The 19,559-nt window shown below is 40.4% G+C and overlaps 1 protein-coding gene across 1 annotated transcript in view; it reads left to right on the top strand.

Annotated features, from left to right (window-relative positions):
• The first annotated feature begins 408 nt into the window (after window positions 1-408).
• The window catches only part of cstf3 (cleavage stimulation factor, 3' pre-RNA, subunit 3), a 102,509-nt gene continuing 83,358 nt past the window's right edge, over window positions 409-19,559 (top strand). The window contains exons 1-3 of the mRNA XM_063061673.1: window positions 409-622; window positions 19,171-19,272; window positions 19,441-19,536. Of these exons, the coding sequence (XP_062917743.1) occupies window positions 596-622; window positions 19,171-19,272; window positions 19,441-19,536 (225 nt within the window). The 5' untranslated portion in view covers window positions 409-595. The remainder of the gene's footprint in view (window positions 623-19,170; window positions 19,273-19,440; window positions 19,537-19,559) is intronic.

Here is a 19,559-nt window from a genome sequence, read left to right as displayed (position 1 = left end):
TCTTAGTGACTCGAAGCTCAGTTGTCACTAGTACATGGCAGGAGATGTGTACACAGATCAAACGAATGTGTAATTATCTTTGCATAATGTAGGCTTTTCTTGTGAATGTCGTGATGCTACTGTTGCAAGTAAGTTTTTCATTGCACCTGTGATACAGGCGCTCAACTTTAACTTTATTTAAGTACAAGTTTTTTATTTCAAAAATTAACTTTACTCATAATAATTATTTTTATACAAAATACACGCTAAGTAACTATAGCCGCAAATGATCCTCAAACCGGCCCTCCCACGGAAAGGGACAACTGGCTTCTGACGACAGCGCAGCAACACATCCGGGTCCTGGAGAGGGAGGGGCGGGAAGAACTCGCGCACGTGCGCACGCCAACCCCGCCGCTTCCGGTGGACGATAGCTCTCGCCCGCCGCCATTTCAGAAGCAGCGCGGTGCGGAGGAGGAGGCGGCGGCGGCGTGGGGGGACAAGCAGGAGTGCGGAGCGGGGAGAGGGTGTTTCCAGTCGGTAGCATTATACATCTGTTCATTCATTTGTATGGTGTGTGTGTTTTTAAAAAGATAGATTTAAAAAAAATTCAAGAGCAATGTCGGGTGAAGCGAACGCGGATCAGGTAGGTCCGATTCAGTTGGTGTTGTGTGAGGGAGGGGAAGTGGGTCGGCGGCAAAAGTTTGGGTCATTGTGACCGTGGAAGCTGTGTATATACTCGGTAAATGAAGTAGTGGGTGTTTTTCATTGTATCTCTGATGGTTGTGTTCCCTCCTGTTCGTCGGCTGGCGGTGGCAAAATGGCGGGTGAGGCCTATGCCAACGTATTTCTGTTCAAAAGGTGAACTTGGTTGATGTCACCACCGTCTTTCTCGCTTACTTCCATTCATCCTCTCCCCTTATTTTTTAATCCAAGCGCAAAGAAAAGTCACTGGAATATAATTGAAGTGGAACTTGTTCTAAGCCGCTTCCCAGCACCCTCCAGTGTGAAAGAAGTCGTACCTACAACCGCGAAAGTCGACGTCTTTCGTTGTGATTCTGCGATTTAGCTGCTACCTACCCCCTTTCAGCTTCTATTTTAATGTTCAAAGACACGCTTGATTGGACTCATCATCTTTTGTTGCTAAGGAGATTTTTATTTGTGACCCAGTTGGCACGTCTCAGGAATAAGCCCGTCGCCCACTGTCTGTGCCTGATCCAAATTCCATTGCCAACATGTGTCTGTGTAACAGAATGTCAATGTGGTATTTACTTCCAACACTATCCTTAGCAGCCTGTTTCAAGCACTTAGCATATGGGGGCGGGGGGGGGTATACAAAACCTTGTCCTGTAATACCCCTTTAAATCTTCCCCCTCTCACCTTAAGTCTGTGCCATTTAATTGCTGAGATGCGACGTGGAACAGGTACTTGAGTTGCACTGACCAGCAACCCCCAATTTAACCTAATCACGGCACAATTTACAATGACCAATTAACCTACCAGTCAGTTTGTCTTTGGACTGTGGGAGGAAACTGGAGTACCGGAAGGAAACCCACACGGTCATAGGGAGAATGTACAAACTCTTTACAGGCTTACAGACCTGGGTTTGAACCTGAGGCGCTGGTATTTATAGTGGTGGTGTTTGAGAGCTATGATCACTCACTTTCCCAATATTTTTTGTTTCAGAATCTTACCTGACTGGGAATATTTAAGATTTGCTCTTGACAAGTGCCTTGTATTAAGCACTCACTTCCCCTCAGACTAATCCTGGGATCACTTAGAGAGTGTAAGAGCTCCATATAGACAGCAGGAGTGGGAGTTGAACCCATGTTGCTGGTACTGTAAAGCGTTGTGCTAACCACTACGCTACTGTGCTGCCCCACGAGTATTTGATGTTTTTACCCTGGGGAAAATGATCTAACTACTCTTATCATTATTTTGTACACATAGAACACCAATTGAGGGGTGTTAGGTGAGACCTTCAAGAGGTTGTAATCACAAGATTATCTATTGCCATTCCAGATAGTTTAAGAAATGGGTTCATTTGTTTAAATGTCCAAACATCTTCAACAGTGGTCAGTTTTATTTGTTGAATTCTGAGCCCCACCCCTCAGGAACTGAAATCTGAGGTCTAGATAATTCTGTATTTAAACAAAGTTGTAAAATTGTTGATACCAGCCATAGTAGACACTAGGGTTGATGCAGATCAGAACAAATAGTGAAGCAGGCCTGAGAGGCCAAGCGACCCATTGGCATTGGTTTATTATTGTCACATGTACCAAGATACAGCGAAAGCTTCTCTTGCTTCTTATTGTTGTAGATCAATTGATTAGAACATGGTTAAAATAATACCAATCCAGACTTAAAGTGTACTATCTACTGAGGAAATGCAGTGCAGGTAAACAATAAAATGTAAGATCATAATGAACTAGATTATGAAGTTAGGAGTCTGTCTTATCAGAATCATCTTTATTATCGCTGGCATGTGTTGTGAAATTTGTTTGCAGCAGCAGTTCAATGCAATCCATAATATAGAAGAAAGAAAAAATAAATCAGTTAGTGTATTTTGAATAGATTAAAAATGGTACAAAAACAGAAATAATACATTTTGAAAGTGAACTAGTGTGCAAGGGTTCAATGTCCATTTAGGAATCAGATGGCAGGGGAAGAAGCTGTTCCTGAAGCACTGAGTGCCTTCAGGCTTCTGTAGCTCCTACCTGATGGTAACAGTAAGAAAAGGGCATGCCCTGGGTGCTGGAGGTCCTTAATAATGGATGCTGCCTTTCTGAGACACTGCTCCTTGACGATGTCCTGGGTACTTTGTAGGCTAGTGCCCAAGGTGGAACTAACTAAATTTACAATCCTCTGCAGCTTCTTTTGGTCCTGAGCGGTAGTGTCTCCACCCCCCACCCCCCATACCAGACAGTGATGCAACCTGTCAGAATGCTCTGCACGGTACATCTGTAGAAGTTTTTGAGTGTACTTGTTGACATACCAAATCACTTCAAACTCCTCATGAAGTATAGCCGCTGTCTTACCTTCTTTATAACTACTTCAAAATGTTGGGACCAAGTTAGATCCTCAGAGATCTTGACACCCAGGAACTTGAAACTGCTCACTCTCTCTCCTTCTGATACCTCTGAGAATTGGTATGTGTTCCTTCGTCTCCACAATCAGCTTTCGTCTTACTGACATTGAGTGCCAGGTTGTTGCTGTGATACCACTCCACTAGTTGGCATATCTTGCTCCTGTACACCCTCCCGTCACCATATGAAATTGTACCAACAATGGTTATATTATCAGCAAATTTATAGATGGTATTTGAGCTAAGCCTAGCCACACAGCCTTGGGTATAGAGAGAGTAGAGCAGTGAGCTAAGCACAGACCCCTGAGGTGCACCATGTTGATTGTCAGCGAGGAGGAGATGTTATCACCAATCTGCACATACTGAAAGCATTTAATAAACTTATCAGCAGGGTAGAAACTGTCCTTGAGTTTGGTGGTATGTACTTTCAGGTTTTGTATCTTCCCAATGGAAAGGGGGAGAAGAGAGAATGAGTGGGGTCTTTAATTATGTTGGTCTCTTAACTGAGCCAGTGAGAAGGGTAGACAAAGTACATAGAGGGGAAGGTTGGTTTCTATGATTTGGGCTGTGTCTACAACTCTGCAATTCCCTACAGTTGTGTGCTCAGTTGCTCCTGTTCCAGGCTGATATGTATCCAGATGAGATGCTTTCTGTGGTGCATTGGTAACGGTTAATGAGTACATGCTGAATTTCTTTAGTCTTTTGAGTAAGTATGAGCATTAGTGAGCTTTCTTGGCCATGGTATCTATGTGATTGCACCAGGATAGGCTATAGTGATGTTCACTCCTCATGCTTGAAACTCAACTCCCACACCATCTCACCTGTCATGGCTATCCCTCAAGTTCGAGGATGATGGTCTTCATTCTGAAGAAGTGGACCACAGAGCGAAGACGCCTGTGCGTGTATTTGTTTAACGTGTACTTGATGTTGCACTCCAAGAAGCACACGATATTTCACAGATTGACCAACTGATTCCAATGGCATGGAAACCACGACGATTGGAGCTGATGAATTTGTTGCAGCCTCCATCCGCCTTCACAGCCATTGAGTTCGAAGTAACTCCGTCCGCCTGTTCCACCGTTGAGGTCTTGGTTGGATTGTTCTTTGTCAGGGGACCTCACCCTCGACCTTACTGCCATGGGTGACCCTATCAGGAGCGTAGCTCCAGACGGCATTGCTCTCGGGATCACAGGACCACACAAGCTTCTCCACTGCGACAAGGTGACAATCCACGGAGAAGCCACACCATCTATGCCATTGATGTATACAGGAGCATATGCACCATCACTTGTCTGAAGTTGAGGTCCTGCTCTTTTGTTTTGCTGATATTGGGAGAAAGGTTGTTGTCAAGATGCCATATCATTAAGCTTTCAATATCCTTGTATTTCAACTTATTATTTAAGATACGGATCACTGTGGTGGTGTCACCTGCAAACTTGTGGATGGAGTTAGAGTAGAATCTGGCCACACGGTCACGAGACTACAGGAAATAGAGTAGCAGGCTGCTAATGAAACCTTGTGGAGCACCATGCTTAGAGTAATCGTTGCTGCCTATTCTTTCTGATTGAAGTTTATTGGCGAGCAAGTAAAGAGTCCATCTGCAGAGGGGAATGTTGGCTTGGGCCCCGGATTTGCATTTATACAAGTGGTCAATCAACCCAGCCCAAGACAACATTGCATGACTCTGTCAGGGCAGTGACCAGGGTCCAGTTTATCTTCAGGCTACTTTATTATTGGGATTTTTTTTTTATTGTGCAGTGTTAATTTCATGCTTGTGCAGCAGTACTTAAGACAATGTTCAGGCATAGGCTTATAAGCAAGTAACATTCATGTTATGCCAGATATTGATCATCTCCCAACAAAGGAATCTAATCTTTCTACCCTTGAAATTCAAGATCTTTTATCATTGAATCTCTCACCATCAATATAGAGGTTAGCCCTGACTCAACATGCACACAGTGGCTACAAAATCAGCTGGGAGGCAGGATATCCCATGTCCATAAGATATAGGAACAAAATTTGGCCATTTGGCCCCTTAAGTTATATAACCGTATAACAATTACAGCACGGAAACAGGCCATCTCGGCCCTTCTAGTCCATGCCGAAAAGTTCCTTGGCATAAACATCACTGAGGATCTCACATAGTCTGTACATACTGGCTGTGTGGTGAAAAAGGCATAACAGAGCCTCTTTCACCTCAAACAACAGGAATTCTGCAGATGCTGGAAATTCAAGCAACATACATCAAAGTTGCTGGTGAACGCAGCAGGCCAGGCAGCATCTGTAGGAAGAGGTGCAGTCAACATTTCAGGCCGAGACCCTTCGTCAGGACTCTTTCACCTCAGATGGTTGAAGAAGTTTGGTGTGGGGGGGGCCTCTCTCCACCTCCCCCCAAATTCTAAGAACTTTCTATAGGGGCATGATTGAGAGCATCCTGACTGGCTCATCGCTGCATGGTATGGGAACTGTACTTCCCTCAATTGCAGGACTGCAGTGAGTGGTATGGACAGCCCAGCGCATTTGTAGATGTGAACTTCACACTATTCAGGACATTTACAAAGACAGGTGTAAAAAGGGCCTGAAGGATCATTGGAGATCCGAGTCACCCCAATCACAAACTGTTCCAGCTGCCACCATCCAGGAAATGGTACCATAGCATAACAACTAGGATAAACGGGCTCCGGGACAGCTTCTTCCATCAGGCCGTCAGACTGCTTAATTCGTGCTGATGCAAATGTATTTCTATGTTATATTGACTATCTTGTTGTACATAATATTTATTATAAATTACTATAATTGCACATTTAGACGGAAACAATGTAAAGATTTTTACTCATTTATATGAAGGATGTAAGTAATAAAGTCAAATTCAATTCATTTCAGTCTGCTTTGTCATTTCATCATGGCTGATCTAATTTTCCTCTCAGCCTGTGTCTCCGGCCTTCTCCTTGGATCCCTTCATGCCTTGACCAGTCAAACCCTCTGCCTTAAGTATACAGAAATACAGCCTCCAAATCTGCCTGTGGTAAAGAATTCCAGATTCACCACTTTCTGGCTAAAGAAATTCCTCCTCATCTCTGTTCTAAAAGGATGCCCTTCTATTTTGAGGCCGTGTCCTCTAGTCTTAGACTCTCCCACCATAGGAAACGTCTTCTCCATATCCACTCTATCAAGGTCATTCACCATTTGGTAGGTTTCAATGAGTTCAAACCTCATTCTTCTGAATACAGACCCAGAGCCATCAAATACTTTTCATGTGTCAAGCTATTAATCCTGGAATCTTTTTCGTTAACCTCCTTTGAACCTGCTCCAGTTTCAGCACATTCTTTCTAAGGGGCCCAAGACTACTCGTAATACACCCTATCCTCGTTATATGCAAGGGGTACGTTCCTCGAAGTTGACGCGTAATGTGAATAATTATTTAAATGGAGAAGATAGGGATGCGTTCCAGAGGGCTTCCTAAATATGTTTTATCTGTAACTTATTCACATTTTTATACCAATATGACACAAAAGCAGTACTACAAGACAACATTTGTATATTATTTAATCAATTTAAGGTAATGTTCAATGTTAAAAATCATAGAAAGTTAACATCCTCTGGTGTACGGTACTCACCAACAGTGGCAGGTGTGTTCACTCCGGGAGATCAGTGGTTGTTGTGGTGTCGGGCAGTTTTACATGGATTCAGGTGGATGGTTGTGGTCGTCGGGATAATATCAAGCACAGCAAGGAGTGAAGGAAGACTCACAGAACTCTTAGAATTGTCAGCAGCAGGAGATTACAGCTATTTGCATAAAGTGGGTGAGGGTTGTTTGCTTGGCAGCATTTTGTTTTTCAGCATAAATTTGCTTGTAGGGAAGAAGGGTTGACGGCAGGGGACAACTGAAATGCTGACTCCGTTCTAAACGTGGGTCCATATCCATCACCATTTGTGCTAAGTGTTCAGACTTCCACCATTCTCTCACGGTTGGCAAACTCCTGGGATTTTCAAAATCGTCTGCTGCTTGCAGCATCTGAGAGATAGTTCACGGTAAAAAAAAATACGTACGCCTTGAATGTGGATCACACCTTGGTGAGTGGTTGAATCAGCGATGTTGTGTTAGGCGGCAGGAAACGCACTGTTATGTTAGGACGAATGCTGTCCAAATGTTTGGGATGGGCTGGCGCATTGTCAAGCAATGAGAACTTTAAAGGCAAGATTCTGTTCCCAGCAATAGCGTCCCAGAGCTGTGTTACCTTCAGCTGATGCTGCGCTGTTTATAACTTCCAGCTTTTTTTCCTAAGTGTTAAAGCGGTTCTCTGCCATTTGGCTGACAGCCCAAAACATGACATCGGACGCTTAGGCATAATTAAATATTTCAAGCACAAAATCACTGCACTGTAGATAAAACCAACAAAAGTTTAAGATCGCGCATCCACACCTTGCCAAAACCAACGCAAGAGTGGCAGGAGAGAGATTGTGAAGCGCGCACACCTGACTTGTATTGGTGGGAAAGCGGTGCTTCTCATTCCAACAGTGAGACCGTGAGGTGTAAGCACGTGACTTGTATTGGCGGGAAGGCGGTGCTCCTCGCATAACTGAATTTTGGACGCATATAACGAGACGTTGGTAGAAATAGGTTCCTCACATAACTGTGAATCTGCATAGTCTGAAGATGCATATAACAAGGATAGGGTGTACTCCAAGTGAGGCCTCACCATTGCTTTAAGGTTTCAACATTACATCCTTGCTTTTATATTCTAGTCCTCTTGAAATGAATGTTAACATTGCATTTGCCTTCCTTACCACAGACTCAACCTGCAAATTAACCTTTAGGGAATTCTACACGGATTCCAAATTCAGAATCAAGTTTATTATCACCAGCATGTGACGTGAAATTTGTTAACTTGCAGCAGCAGTTCAATACAATACGAAATCTAAAAGAAAAAAAATAATAATAATAAATAAGTAAATCAATTACAGTATGCATATATTGAATAGACTAAAAACATGCAAAAAAACAGAAATACTGTATATTTAAAAAATAAGCTGGTGTCCAAGGATTCAATGTCCGTTTAGGAATCGGATGGTGGAGTGGAAGAAGCTGTTCCTGGATGACTTGAGTGTGTGCCTTCAGGCTTACCTCCTCCCTGACGGTAACAGTGAGAAAAGGGCATACTCTGGGTCCTGGAATTCTTTAGTATTTGATGTTGCTTTTCTGAGACACTGCTCCCTGAAGAAGTCCTGGGTACTTTGTAGGCTAATACCCAAAATGGGGCTGACTAGATTTACAACCTGCGGCTTCTTTTGGTCCTCGGGGGGCCCCCCTCCCCAAAAAAAAACAGACAGTGATATAGCCTGTCGGAATGCTCTTCATGGTACAGCTATAGAAGATTTTGGGTGTATTGACATGCCAAATCTCTTCAAACTCCTAATGAAGCATAGCAGTTGTCTTGCCTTCTTTATAACTACAGCAATATGCTGGGACCGAGTTAGATCCTCAGAGATCTTGACACCCAGGAATTTGAAGCTGCTCACTCTTTCCACTTCTGATCACTCTGAGGATTAGTATGTGTTCCTTCCTGAAGTTCACAATCAACTCTTTCGTCTAACTGACATTGAGTACCAGGTTGTTGCTGTGGCACCACTCCACTAGTTGGCGTATATCACTCCTGTACACCCTTTCGTCATCACCTGAGATTGTACCAACAATGGTTGTATCGTCAGCAAATTTATTAAATGGTATTTGAGCTATGCCTAGCCACACAGTCGTGTGTATATAGGAAGTAGAGCAGTGGGCTAAGCACACACCCCTGAGGTGTGCCAGTGTTGATCATCAACGAGGAGGATATGTTATCACCAATCTGCACAGATTGTGGTCTTTCAGTTAGGAGGTCGAGGATCCAATTGCAGAGGGAGGTACAGAGGCCCAGGTTCTGCAAATTCTCAATTAAGATTGTGGGAATGATGGTATTAAATGTTGAGCTATAGTAGATGAACAGCATCCTGACATGGATATATGAATTGTCCAGGTGGTCTAAAGCCGTGTGGAGAGCCATAGGGATTGCATCTGCCATTGACCTATTATGGCGATAGGTAAATTGCAATGTGTCCAGGTCCTTGCTGAGGCAGTTCAGTCTAGTCATGACCAACCTCTCAAAGCATTTTATCACTGTCAATGTGAGTGCTACCGGGTGATAGTCATTAAGGCAGCCCACATTATTCTTCGGCACTGGTATAATTGCCTTTTTGAAGGAAGTGGGAACTTCTGCCTGTAGCAGTGAAATGTCCTTGAATACTCTCACTAGTTAGTTGGCACAGGTTTTCAGAGCATTAGCAAGTACTCCATCAGGACCTTTTGCCTTGTGAGGGTTCACTCGCTTTAAAGACAGCCTAATATTGGCCACTGTGACAGAGATCACAGGGTCATCCGGCGCAGCACCTCTTTGCACCTCAGTTTTTTGTCGTGATCTATCACTCAATTACTCCAAAGTTTTTTTCTACAATCAGCAAAGCATGATTCAGGAATATGGTGAATGCAGTTCCAACAAGAACCTTGGAAACTGAAAACCATACAGGACAAAGCCTGCTTGATTGTTTTGGCCATTCACTACCAACATGATCGTTCCCTTGTCAGCACTTCTGCCACCAAGAAGGAAAAGACTTCAAGAGTATGGGAACATTGTCCTCTGTATCTTCCTCCAGATTGCATACCATTTTGGCTTGCAAATATACCACCATTCCTCTGTGGTTTGGTCTAATTCCTGAAAGATTTCTCCAGACATTTTGTGAGTATCTCCAACAATGGATTTGCATTTTGCTGCCATCTGTTTGAACAACTGGCAAAGACTATAAGACATAGGAACAGAATTAGGCTATTTGGTCCATCAAGTCTGCTCCACAATTTCATCATGGTTGATCCATTTCCCTCTTTAGCCCCATTGTTCTGTGTTCTCTGAAACCTTTCATGCCCTGACTAATCGAGAACCCTTCCACCTCCATCTTAAATACACCCAGTGACTTGGCTTCCATGGCAGCTCGTGGATATGAATTCCAAAGATTCACCAACTTCCTCCTCATCTGTTCTAAGTAGCCATCCCTCTATTTTGAGGCTGTGCCCTCTGCTCCTAGACTCCCACCTCGCCACATCTGCACTTTGTCTAGGCCTTTTAACCTTAACAATAGGTTTCGATGAGATCCTGATAAATAAATTAATAGGAATTGGTCTTTGAGCCTAGGAGGAAGAAGATTCTAGCAGATGCAGAACTGAAGATGCAAAATCGCTGATATTTCTGAAGTTATTGCTGTGTGAGACATGTTGTTAGTTTTGAATTTTATACATAAGATTCATGAGAGTTCCCTTAAACTCCGGAGAAAATTCTGCTAATTGGGTCACAGCTGAGAATTGAGCAATCTTCCATGAAAGTTCAAAGTAAATTTATTATTAAAGGCAGTTAATTGGGGCCCATCAGCAACAGTTTCCTGTCCCAATTAATGAAGGGTATCACAACAATTTCCTTTCCCCTCCCCTCTTCTATTCCACACTCTGGTCTTTTACTACTTCTCATCCGTTATTTTTTCCTGCTGGTTCCCCTCCTTCCCTTTCTCCTATGGTCCTCTCTCCTATCAAGATTCCTTCTCTAGTCCTTGACCTTTCCCACCCTCTTGGCTTCACCTATCACCTTCTAGCAATCCTCCTATCCTCCCCCCCCCCACCTTTTTATTCTGCCATCTTCCCCCTTGAAGAATTGTCTTGGCCTGAATCATCAACTTTTTATTCATTTCCATAGATGCTGCCTGATCTGTTGTGCTCCTCCAGCATTTTGTGTGTGCTATTTTCTCAAATTAGCTTTTCTTTAAGGGTTGCCCCAATAAGTGGCTGTCTTAATTAACCAATGGTCCAGTTAACTTGTTATCTACTGTACATACGTCAACATATACTAGCCTGAGATTCACTTTCTTGTGGGCATTCACAGTAACTACAAAGAAACAATTCTATCAATGAAAAACTGCACGCAAGATGGACAAACAACCCATGTGCAAAAGATAAACTGCAAATGTAAAAAAAGTAATAATTAAGCAATAAATATCAAGATCATGAGATGAGTCCTTGAAAGTGGTCCATAAGTTATGGGAACAGTTGAGTGAAATTATCCCCTCTGGTTCAAGAGCCTGGAAATTATCTTGAACCCCACTATAACGAACAATGTTGTTTAATTTTGATGGAACAAAGGAGTAGAATTCCCTAACTTGAGTTACTATTGTCACAAATCTTTGCTGGATTCTGGAGTGTCTGCTGAAGTTGAACAGAGAGAGAGCGGTATCCTCCTGAACTTGAATCAATTAGAAAGCTGGATCCTGCAGTCTTCCAGATAGCAACAGAATATAGTTGATGTTCTTTTCCCTGGTCACAGACCCCAGTATTGATTGCCACTCTTAGAGATCAGAGATTGGGAAGAGATCATTTATAGATACAGGAAAATATTAAAAGTTGAGCTGGAAACCCAAAAAAATTCAGCATCACCATTGACTCAAATATTTCTGAGCCAAACTGCTCTAAATAGTGGGTACCAGGAATGGGAAACACACAAGCTTGCATAAGCAATAAAAAGAGCAGACCATGTCACAAACTGCCTACCTGCTCAATTTGTGGGAAAGTATGCAGTTCTCATGATTATCTCCGAATCCACAAAACTAGAATGGAAACAGATTTTAGGTCTGCCTAGGAAGATGGTATTGGCAGATGCAATAATGTAAAATGCAAGGAATTCATTTAACACATAATCAATATATAGTTTGTCCAAGATTAGAAAGGAGTCTAAAGGAAGATGGAAACAGATGAAAATAAATTGAATTCAATAAAACTCCAAAAGTGCAATAATTCCTCAGAATGGGAGCATAGATTTTGCGTTGACCTTTGGAATGGTGATTTACTGACTAATTTCTACGCAAGGTTGAGTGCTACTATAGTGAGTGCCACAGAACCCCACTAATGAAAACAGTTTGCCAGTTTCTTAAGTTTTCTTGTAATTATGTCAGAATATGTGCTTGTGCTTATGTGGGCTAGTAGGTTGGATATATAATGTTTGATTAAGAAGTAATGTTCACTTATGGATTTGATACCTATTTCCTTGATGCTGGTAACAGGCTGGTTACTCATTCAATGCAGGGTTTCCTCAAGATTTGAAGCAGTCATCAGTTTCTGGAAAAGAGCAGTAAGTTGTCCTGTATCTGGTGAATGCTAGTTTTCCCGGACTGGCAATCTGTTGATGCAAGGATTCCTCCACTATCCAACTTAATTTTCTGGCCCTATTAAAACTCTTACTGGTGTCTTTACTGGAATTCTTTGACCCTCTGCCCTGATGATCAGTTTTATTTCCACTCACTTGAAATTCAAAATGTCTCTTTCTGCCTCCTCTGCTATCACTGTTTCAATCCTGAAATTGGTTTTCTATTGCCCAACAACCCTAAATGTAGTTTTGAACACCAGCTCCATGAAGCTGATCATGAAACATTTTACTTGTGATCTGTGATTTTCATGTGTTTAATTCCAGTGGGATTAACTTTGTTTCATGTCATGCTGGAGGTCTTATCTTTGATCTTAAGCATATACATTGGTGACATGGCAGCCATGATTTCTTGTTTCCATTCCCACCTATAACATCCATTTTTGCTTTTTAATCCTGCACTGCTTTTATGCAAGGACTAGTTGAGTTTTTAAATCCTACCATTTATATTTGCAGTATCTTAAATATTGCAATGTTAATTGCATTAAAATTGCAATATTTATAACAATTAGCTTATCTCAAGTTTTTATAATTCCTGTGGTACATTTTTCATGGAAATTGTGCTATCTGGATATTCTATGGTTGGCAGGAATGACTAATGTGCCAGTGAAGTCTACTTGGATTAGATTCCCTGATTTTGCTAATGGGGAATTCCAATGCATGATTCTATCTTTTGTAAAGTACAAGCATGTATTCTTTAATAATTCATTCCAGAGCTGCTGATTTGAATGTGATTAGAGCAGTCATCTCAAAGTTTTACTGGATATACTCATCAGAAGAATGTACCACATCAGACTTTTCATTTTGCTGTTGGGCAGTTAGGATGTTATTTGAGTAAAAGTTGTTAAAGTATGTGATTTTTGAAGGAAATGTTGGCTGACACAAATATTTGTGTTGAATTTCAAGAGTACTTTTGTAGGTCTTTAATTGATTTGAGGTTTGAAGTGTTGCAGAATATTGTGACATGGGGTCTAATTAGCACAATGGGTAGGTAGAGTAGGCTATTTCATAATGGGATAGTATAAAAACTTTGTATTTTAAATGGTAACTATATAAAATGGCAGAATTCAGATTGCAGCTGCCTTATAAAGTCTGTTTGGCAGTAATATTCCACCTAAATTTTTTAAAAGTGCGAAGTATTTTGTTTAGTGTTAATCACATGCACTTAAATTTAAATTATTAATAAAACTTTTGTAGAAACTGAAAACATTTATAATTTTAATTAAATGCTGTAATTCCTTAAGTGGCATAAGATGTAATAGCTTGTAAGGGTTGTCCTACATTTAGAGTTTCAAATTCCTGTGTGAATTTGCTTTTTATATTTTATACTTTACACTAAGGTGCTGTGCAATCCTTTCAATTTTATGTATGATAGCCCTTAGATTTTTTTTTGTCATTCTTGTTATAATTGTCTTCAGTAAAATCATTGTCAAAACAAGTTACTGGCCTGAGTTCTTATTTGTGCAATGTATTAACACTAATGAAAAGATTTGGTATTTTGAGCATAGAAGACTGCAAATGCTCTCACGCTGGCATGGTCAGAGTGGCAGAGTTGATGTGCTACTCTGATGGGTGAATGATGCTTTACTGGGAGTTGACTGGTGAACGTTTATGTTTAATCTTTTCATATCATTTGAGTTTAACCTAATTCCATTTTGGTATTTGTCAAAACAAAAGTACTGATGTACTTCACAGTGACTTGAGAAAAAAAGTTGTTGGTAGATGGCTACAAGTTTAGGTCTCAGTGCTAGGCTTCAAAGTAGATTTTGAAGGTAGTGGGGCAATAATGTATAGTGTGGGTAGGGGATTCTTGATTTTGGGCTGAGACAGCTGAAGCTGTGGTGAGACTAAGAGTGCTGAGGAAAATGCAGATAAAAGCCAAAGTTGGTGGGGAATGAAGGTTTTCCAGTGGAGAACACAAAGTTGTGGAAGAACAGTGTCATCAAGGGATTGAAATGGGTTGGAATTTTGAATTGGAAATGTGTATGCATTCCTTTTACGTTGTAGAAGCACGACTCTAGTGAGATGATTTTCCTTTAAGATGTATCGCCATTCACTTTACCGAGTCTATACAGGATGTCAACAGCATAGGGGTCTTAGACTAAACTCTAATGTGTTTAACTGATAGGGATACTGTATTTACGGTCAATATGCAAAAAAGGGAAATTTGAATTCTAATCACTGCTTGGTGATATTGGCAATTAATTTTATAGAGTTGAGGTTTTTTGTAACCTTTCCGGTCAGTTCAAAATACCAGAAACCTATTCTGGGCCACGTAAAGAAGTCTCTTAAAGCCGTTAGTATGTTTTGAGAACAGTGAAAACAAAAGTTGTGGTAGGCCATTTAAGCCCTTTGAGCCAACTTACAATATTCGATGGGATTATGATGGATCTGGGCTCCACTATATGTATTACTGACTCCCCTAGGAACCAAAATTCCAGCCTTGAGTATGTTCAATGACTTGCCTCCATAGGTCTCAGATATACAGAATTGCAAAGATTTTCAACTCCCAAGATTAGAAATGCCTTGCCTTTTTTATTTCTCAAGCTTGCAATCACTTGTTCTGGATTCCTCCTAGTTCTAGAATCCCCATGAAGGAGAAACATGGTCTACTCTATCTGTTCCGCATAAGAAATCTAGCTACTGGTTCTTTTAAAACTACTTCGTCTGAGAAATAGTGAAAATTCGTTATGCTTGCCAACTGCTGTATCTAAATGTTAGCGTAACGTTTATTATGATATAAATACATTGAGTCCTATTAGTGCAATCCTGTCTTTCTCTCCGACCTCAAATTTCACTGAAGCCTGGTAACTTAATCTCTCTTGTATATATCATCTCCAGTTTGGTTCTTTGCCACAAGATTACATTGATGGGATAATTTTAGTAGTCCGTTAATGATACCAGCATGTCATTGGGAAGGAAATGGGAGAACCTGTCAAACTCAAAGGAGAACCTTCAAAATTCAGAAGCAGTAGTACTCCGCAGGCAACCCCTATGTTGTGAAAATTTATCCTTGTTGAGTTTACATTTGGGGGTGGTGTAGGAGGGAATAAGCACAATAGAAGAATCAACCATCTGCATTATGGGGAGCTGCAAAAGTTGTAGCCAGCTCCGAGACTCGCTATATAATTTTAAGTAACCTCTAGGCCTTTGATGTACTTACACAAATCACCACACTTTAATCTGTTGCCCCTTTAAATTCCTTTTGTGTCACCATTCTCTCCTGAAGCTTGATTCTCAAGTCCCATTGTTTGCTCTGGTGTCTCCACTCCTGTCCCTTCATTCCTGCTACACAAGCCTTGCAGATGAAGAGTGCGGCAGCATCTGTTGATGTCCTCGGAGTGTTGAGGGCACAGCAAAGGTGGAACTTGGCTGTTTCTCCCAGTCCAATTGATATGGTAATGTATGCAAATCAAATTGCCCACAAAATTAAATTGACAAATTTGTTGCTTGCCTTGCAAACCACCCCTCCACCCCTGTCAAGTATTGGCTTCAGCATTTTAATGAGGGTAATGTCACTTTATATCTGATAAGATAGCTTGTATATAAAGGAAAAACATCAAATAGAGAAGAGAGGATTTGTGTTACAGTAAAACGCAATGTGGATGGTTTTTTGGAAATGCAACTGCTCTGAAATATGGGTATTGTCTATATTGTGCCATCCTTTCAAATTTTGTCTGAAGTTACCCAGGTCCTTTTTAGAATAACCTTCTGTAGTTGCAATTTAAGCTACATTCTACTTTTTAAAATTTTTTTCCAGTACATGAGTAATCAAAGCAAGGCTTTGATCCTTAATGACTGAATTTCAAGTTCCACTGAACATTTGTAAAGAGGCTTGCAATCATGGACAGGAATACACCTTGTTCATGCCCTCTTGACCTCTGCCCCGCATATTGACAGAATTCTGCTATAATTCCTTATTCTTCATTCTTCCCACCTTTCATTTGATACTGCTTTCATTGGTCTTACCCATTTACCTCTCTTCCTGGCCACTATCCTGACCGCTCCCAGTTCTTCAGCTGTAGCATAAGCAAAGAAGCTGCTATCACTTGTGATTTTCAGGCTTGCTTAATTGCCAGTTGCTTCCTCAAACCCTCTTCTGAACCTATTCTAGAAAACCTCAAGAAGCTTCAGCCTCCCTATCTAGTTTCTAATAGCAGATAAATTGTAGGGTGCTCTGTAGGACAGTTGTCTGTAGGTTTCGGTCTCTGTGCATTCAGCCTTCTAAACTATTAATATAGATTGCACGTATTTGAGGTCACAGTGCAAATCCCTGAGCCACTCCTTGTCCAAGCTTTTTCTTTGAAATTCCTTCATGCCTTAATGCTAGTCACTTTTGTGTACTTGTAGACAATGCTTTCTTAAAATAAATTCTGCGAAATTGCTTTCAAACTTTTCTTTAATGTCTTGGTATTCGGCATCCCACCAATGAGTTTAAAACCTAGGGGGAGTAAGCAAAGAAATTAACCTCTGGTGTGATAAAGTACTTTGCACTTTATTTTTGGAACCACTAAAAATCAACTATATGCATTGCACGTAGTTTAATTGTGATACTGTTCAAGAATGGAAAATGTAAAGGTCTGTTAGAGTTAAAATTAAAACCTTACTAATATACTTTGTACCCAATCTGATCATTACTATAAATCTCAAGCATACGGATAATACCATGGGGGAGCTTTGGGCAATGATATTGTGTATTGTTGCCATGAGAATGTGCAGAATTATATTTCATGGCTTTGTTAAAGCTATAATTAGACTTAATAGTTACTGATGTTGGGATTTAACCACAGCTTTGGAGTGTTGCTCAAGTAATTTAGGGAGAGTGGAGTGACAAAGCGAGAATAATTATCGAGTTGTACCGCACAGAAGCCGGCTGTTTGGCCCATCTTGTCCATGTCAGCTATATTGCATTTTAACAGGTATCCCATTTGCCAGTGAAACCATTTGCCTGCATTAAACTCCTATCCTTCTACTTTCCTGTCCAAGTATGTCTCCGCAGGTTATAGAAATTTGCTCTTACAGAATTCACTGGGAGAAGGGGTAGTGAGGAGGAAGAAAAGTAAATATCCTTCTGTAGTCTCTATTAAACAAGTCTACTTTTCCTATTTTTATTTGACCTTTGCAGCATCCTACAAAAAAAAGTGACATTTCCACATGTATTTTTGTGCAACAACAAAAGCATGGAGCAAAGGTTTTGCCTGTACCCAGATTATCCAAATGCCTTTTTTATTGTTGTAATTGTATCTGTCTCTACCCTTCCTGTGGTAGCTTGTTCCATACAACCATGATCATCTGTGTAACAAACTTGCATTTAGTGGCACAGAGTACAAAATGACTCAGGAAAGAAATAAAAGTGGCACTTTGATCTACCCCTCATATCAGCCATTTCCCACAGTTTTGGTTAGTGTGTTGCCTTATGGTTTAGATTACCATAAATCTTTTGCAGAGGCACGTCATGACTTTGGAATCTGGAATGTGCTCAAAGACCTTAAATACCATCAACCTTCAGAAGTATTTTCCATTGTAACTTGTTTTAAAGCAGCTGTGACCTGAACGAGCTGTACATTTACGTGTTCTTAAATATTTTACTTCAGGATTTTTACTTGTACATGTTTCTTTTCTCCCGTTATCACAATAAAAATGAGAGATGGTTGTGTGTATTGCCGTAAGTGGATGCAAATACCTATGGAGTTACCACAAATGTAGTGCATTAGTCATATTAGCTATCTGCTTGCTCTCACTGTGAAGTGTTTTTGCAATTTTCCTTGCCTTTTCTACCATTCCCTTGGATTATAGTTTGTGTATCAATCTCATTCCACCATCTTTATTCTTTACCACCGTATACCTTTATAAAGAACAAAAATTAATCTTGAGAGATTTCCAAGTGTTTTGGGATTATTGCTCTCCAATCTGTGATACAGTTGCTGATTTCTCTCCTGAATGGTCAACTTTTTTAATTTTAAAATTGTACACTTGAAGCTTTCCCAGAAAAAGTACACTTTTTTTTTTAACACCTTAATCCTGATACACAGTTTTGCAATCATGGAGTACTTGCATAGCAGCCCTTTCAAGGCATATCCTCATATGGTGCAATGTCCACAATTGAATCCTATGCTTTAAAAGGAGCATTGACAAATTTCTGACCTTTTGTAATCCAGCTCCAGAATAAAGAATAGTCCATTGTCCTATTTGACATTACTTTTAAATTTGCATGTACTGCCCTAAGCTATGTACCTATACATGTATTGTGTGCCCCTTAAAGGTCCTAGTATCTCTACTTAAGTGAACCCAAACTTAGTGAATTCATGCATGCTCATACTTAAACAGGGTCTGCATATTCATTAACGTGTTTCCCAATTCCTTCCTATTCGCATCTCCTTTGAGACCTCACTGATAAACATTGTGGTTCTGAATGATTCTTTGCTCACTACTAATGCTGACTAAGATATGAAAGTGCCTTGCAATAATATTTGATTTTGTAAAATTTAATAGATTTTAAGTGGTATTGTGCTTTATTTAGTTCCAATTTTTATTGTAAAGGCACTGATTGATTTTTGTTCAAATCTATGTATAAGGAAAGCAAAATAAGGCTGATCAGACTGCTTATCTGTCCAAATACTTAAACAACTGATAAGGTGGTATGTTAGAATCTAGTGTTTTCTTGTACAAGAATGTTGTTGAGCTATATGGCTTGCTTGACTATAGAGATGACATTTGTATGTTTAATTTTACAATAGCTAATTTTAAAGATTAGTGTAACTTGATAATATTTTGAAATCTATAAAGCAGGTATTACAGATATTACAAATGGTGATGTAAGTTTATGCTCTTTCTCCACAGGCTGCAGAGTATGTCCCGGAAAAAGTAAAGAAGGCAGAAAAGAAATTAGAAGAAAATCCATATGACCTTGATGCTTGGAGCATTCTCATACGAGAGGCACAGGTTTAGTGACATAGGGTTATGTTTGCTTATTATACAGTTCAAGAAAAATGCACATATGATTTTAAAGCAGTTGTGGAAATTGCCTCTTACTAAGATTGGGGAGTAAAACATCAAGGGCTTTTTTACATTTTAAATGCTGTAAACATTTTTGATGGTTTTTACTTTTAGAACCAACCAATAGACAAAGCGCGGAAGACCTATGAGCGACTTGTCACACAGTTCCCAAGTTCTGGCAGATTCTGGAAACTATACATTGAAGCAGAGGTTAATAATTTTTTTCATTTCAA

The sequence above is a fragment of the Mobula hypostoma genome, chromosome 11, assembly GCF_963921235.1.
Source record: "Mobula hypostoma chromosome 11, sMobHyp1.1, whole genome shotgun sequence".
Lineage (NCBI taxonomy): Eukaryota > Metazoa > Chordata > Chondrichthyes > Myliobatiformes > Myliobatidae > Mobula > Mobula hypostoma.
This window is presented reverse-complemented; position numbering and strand designations above follow the sequence as displayed.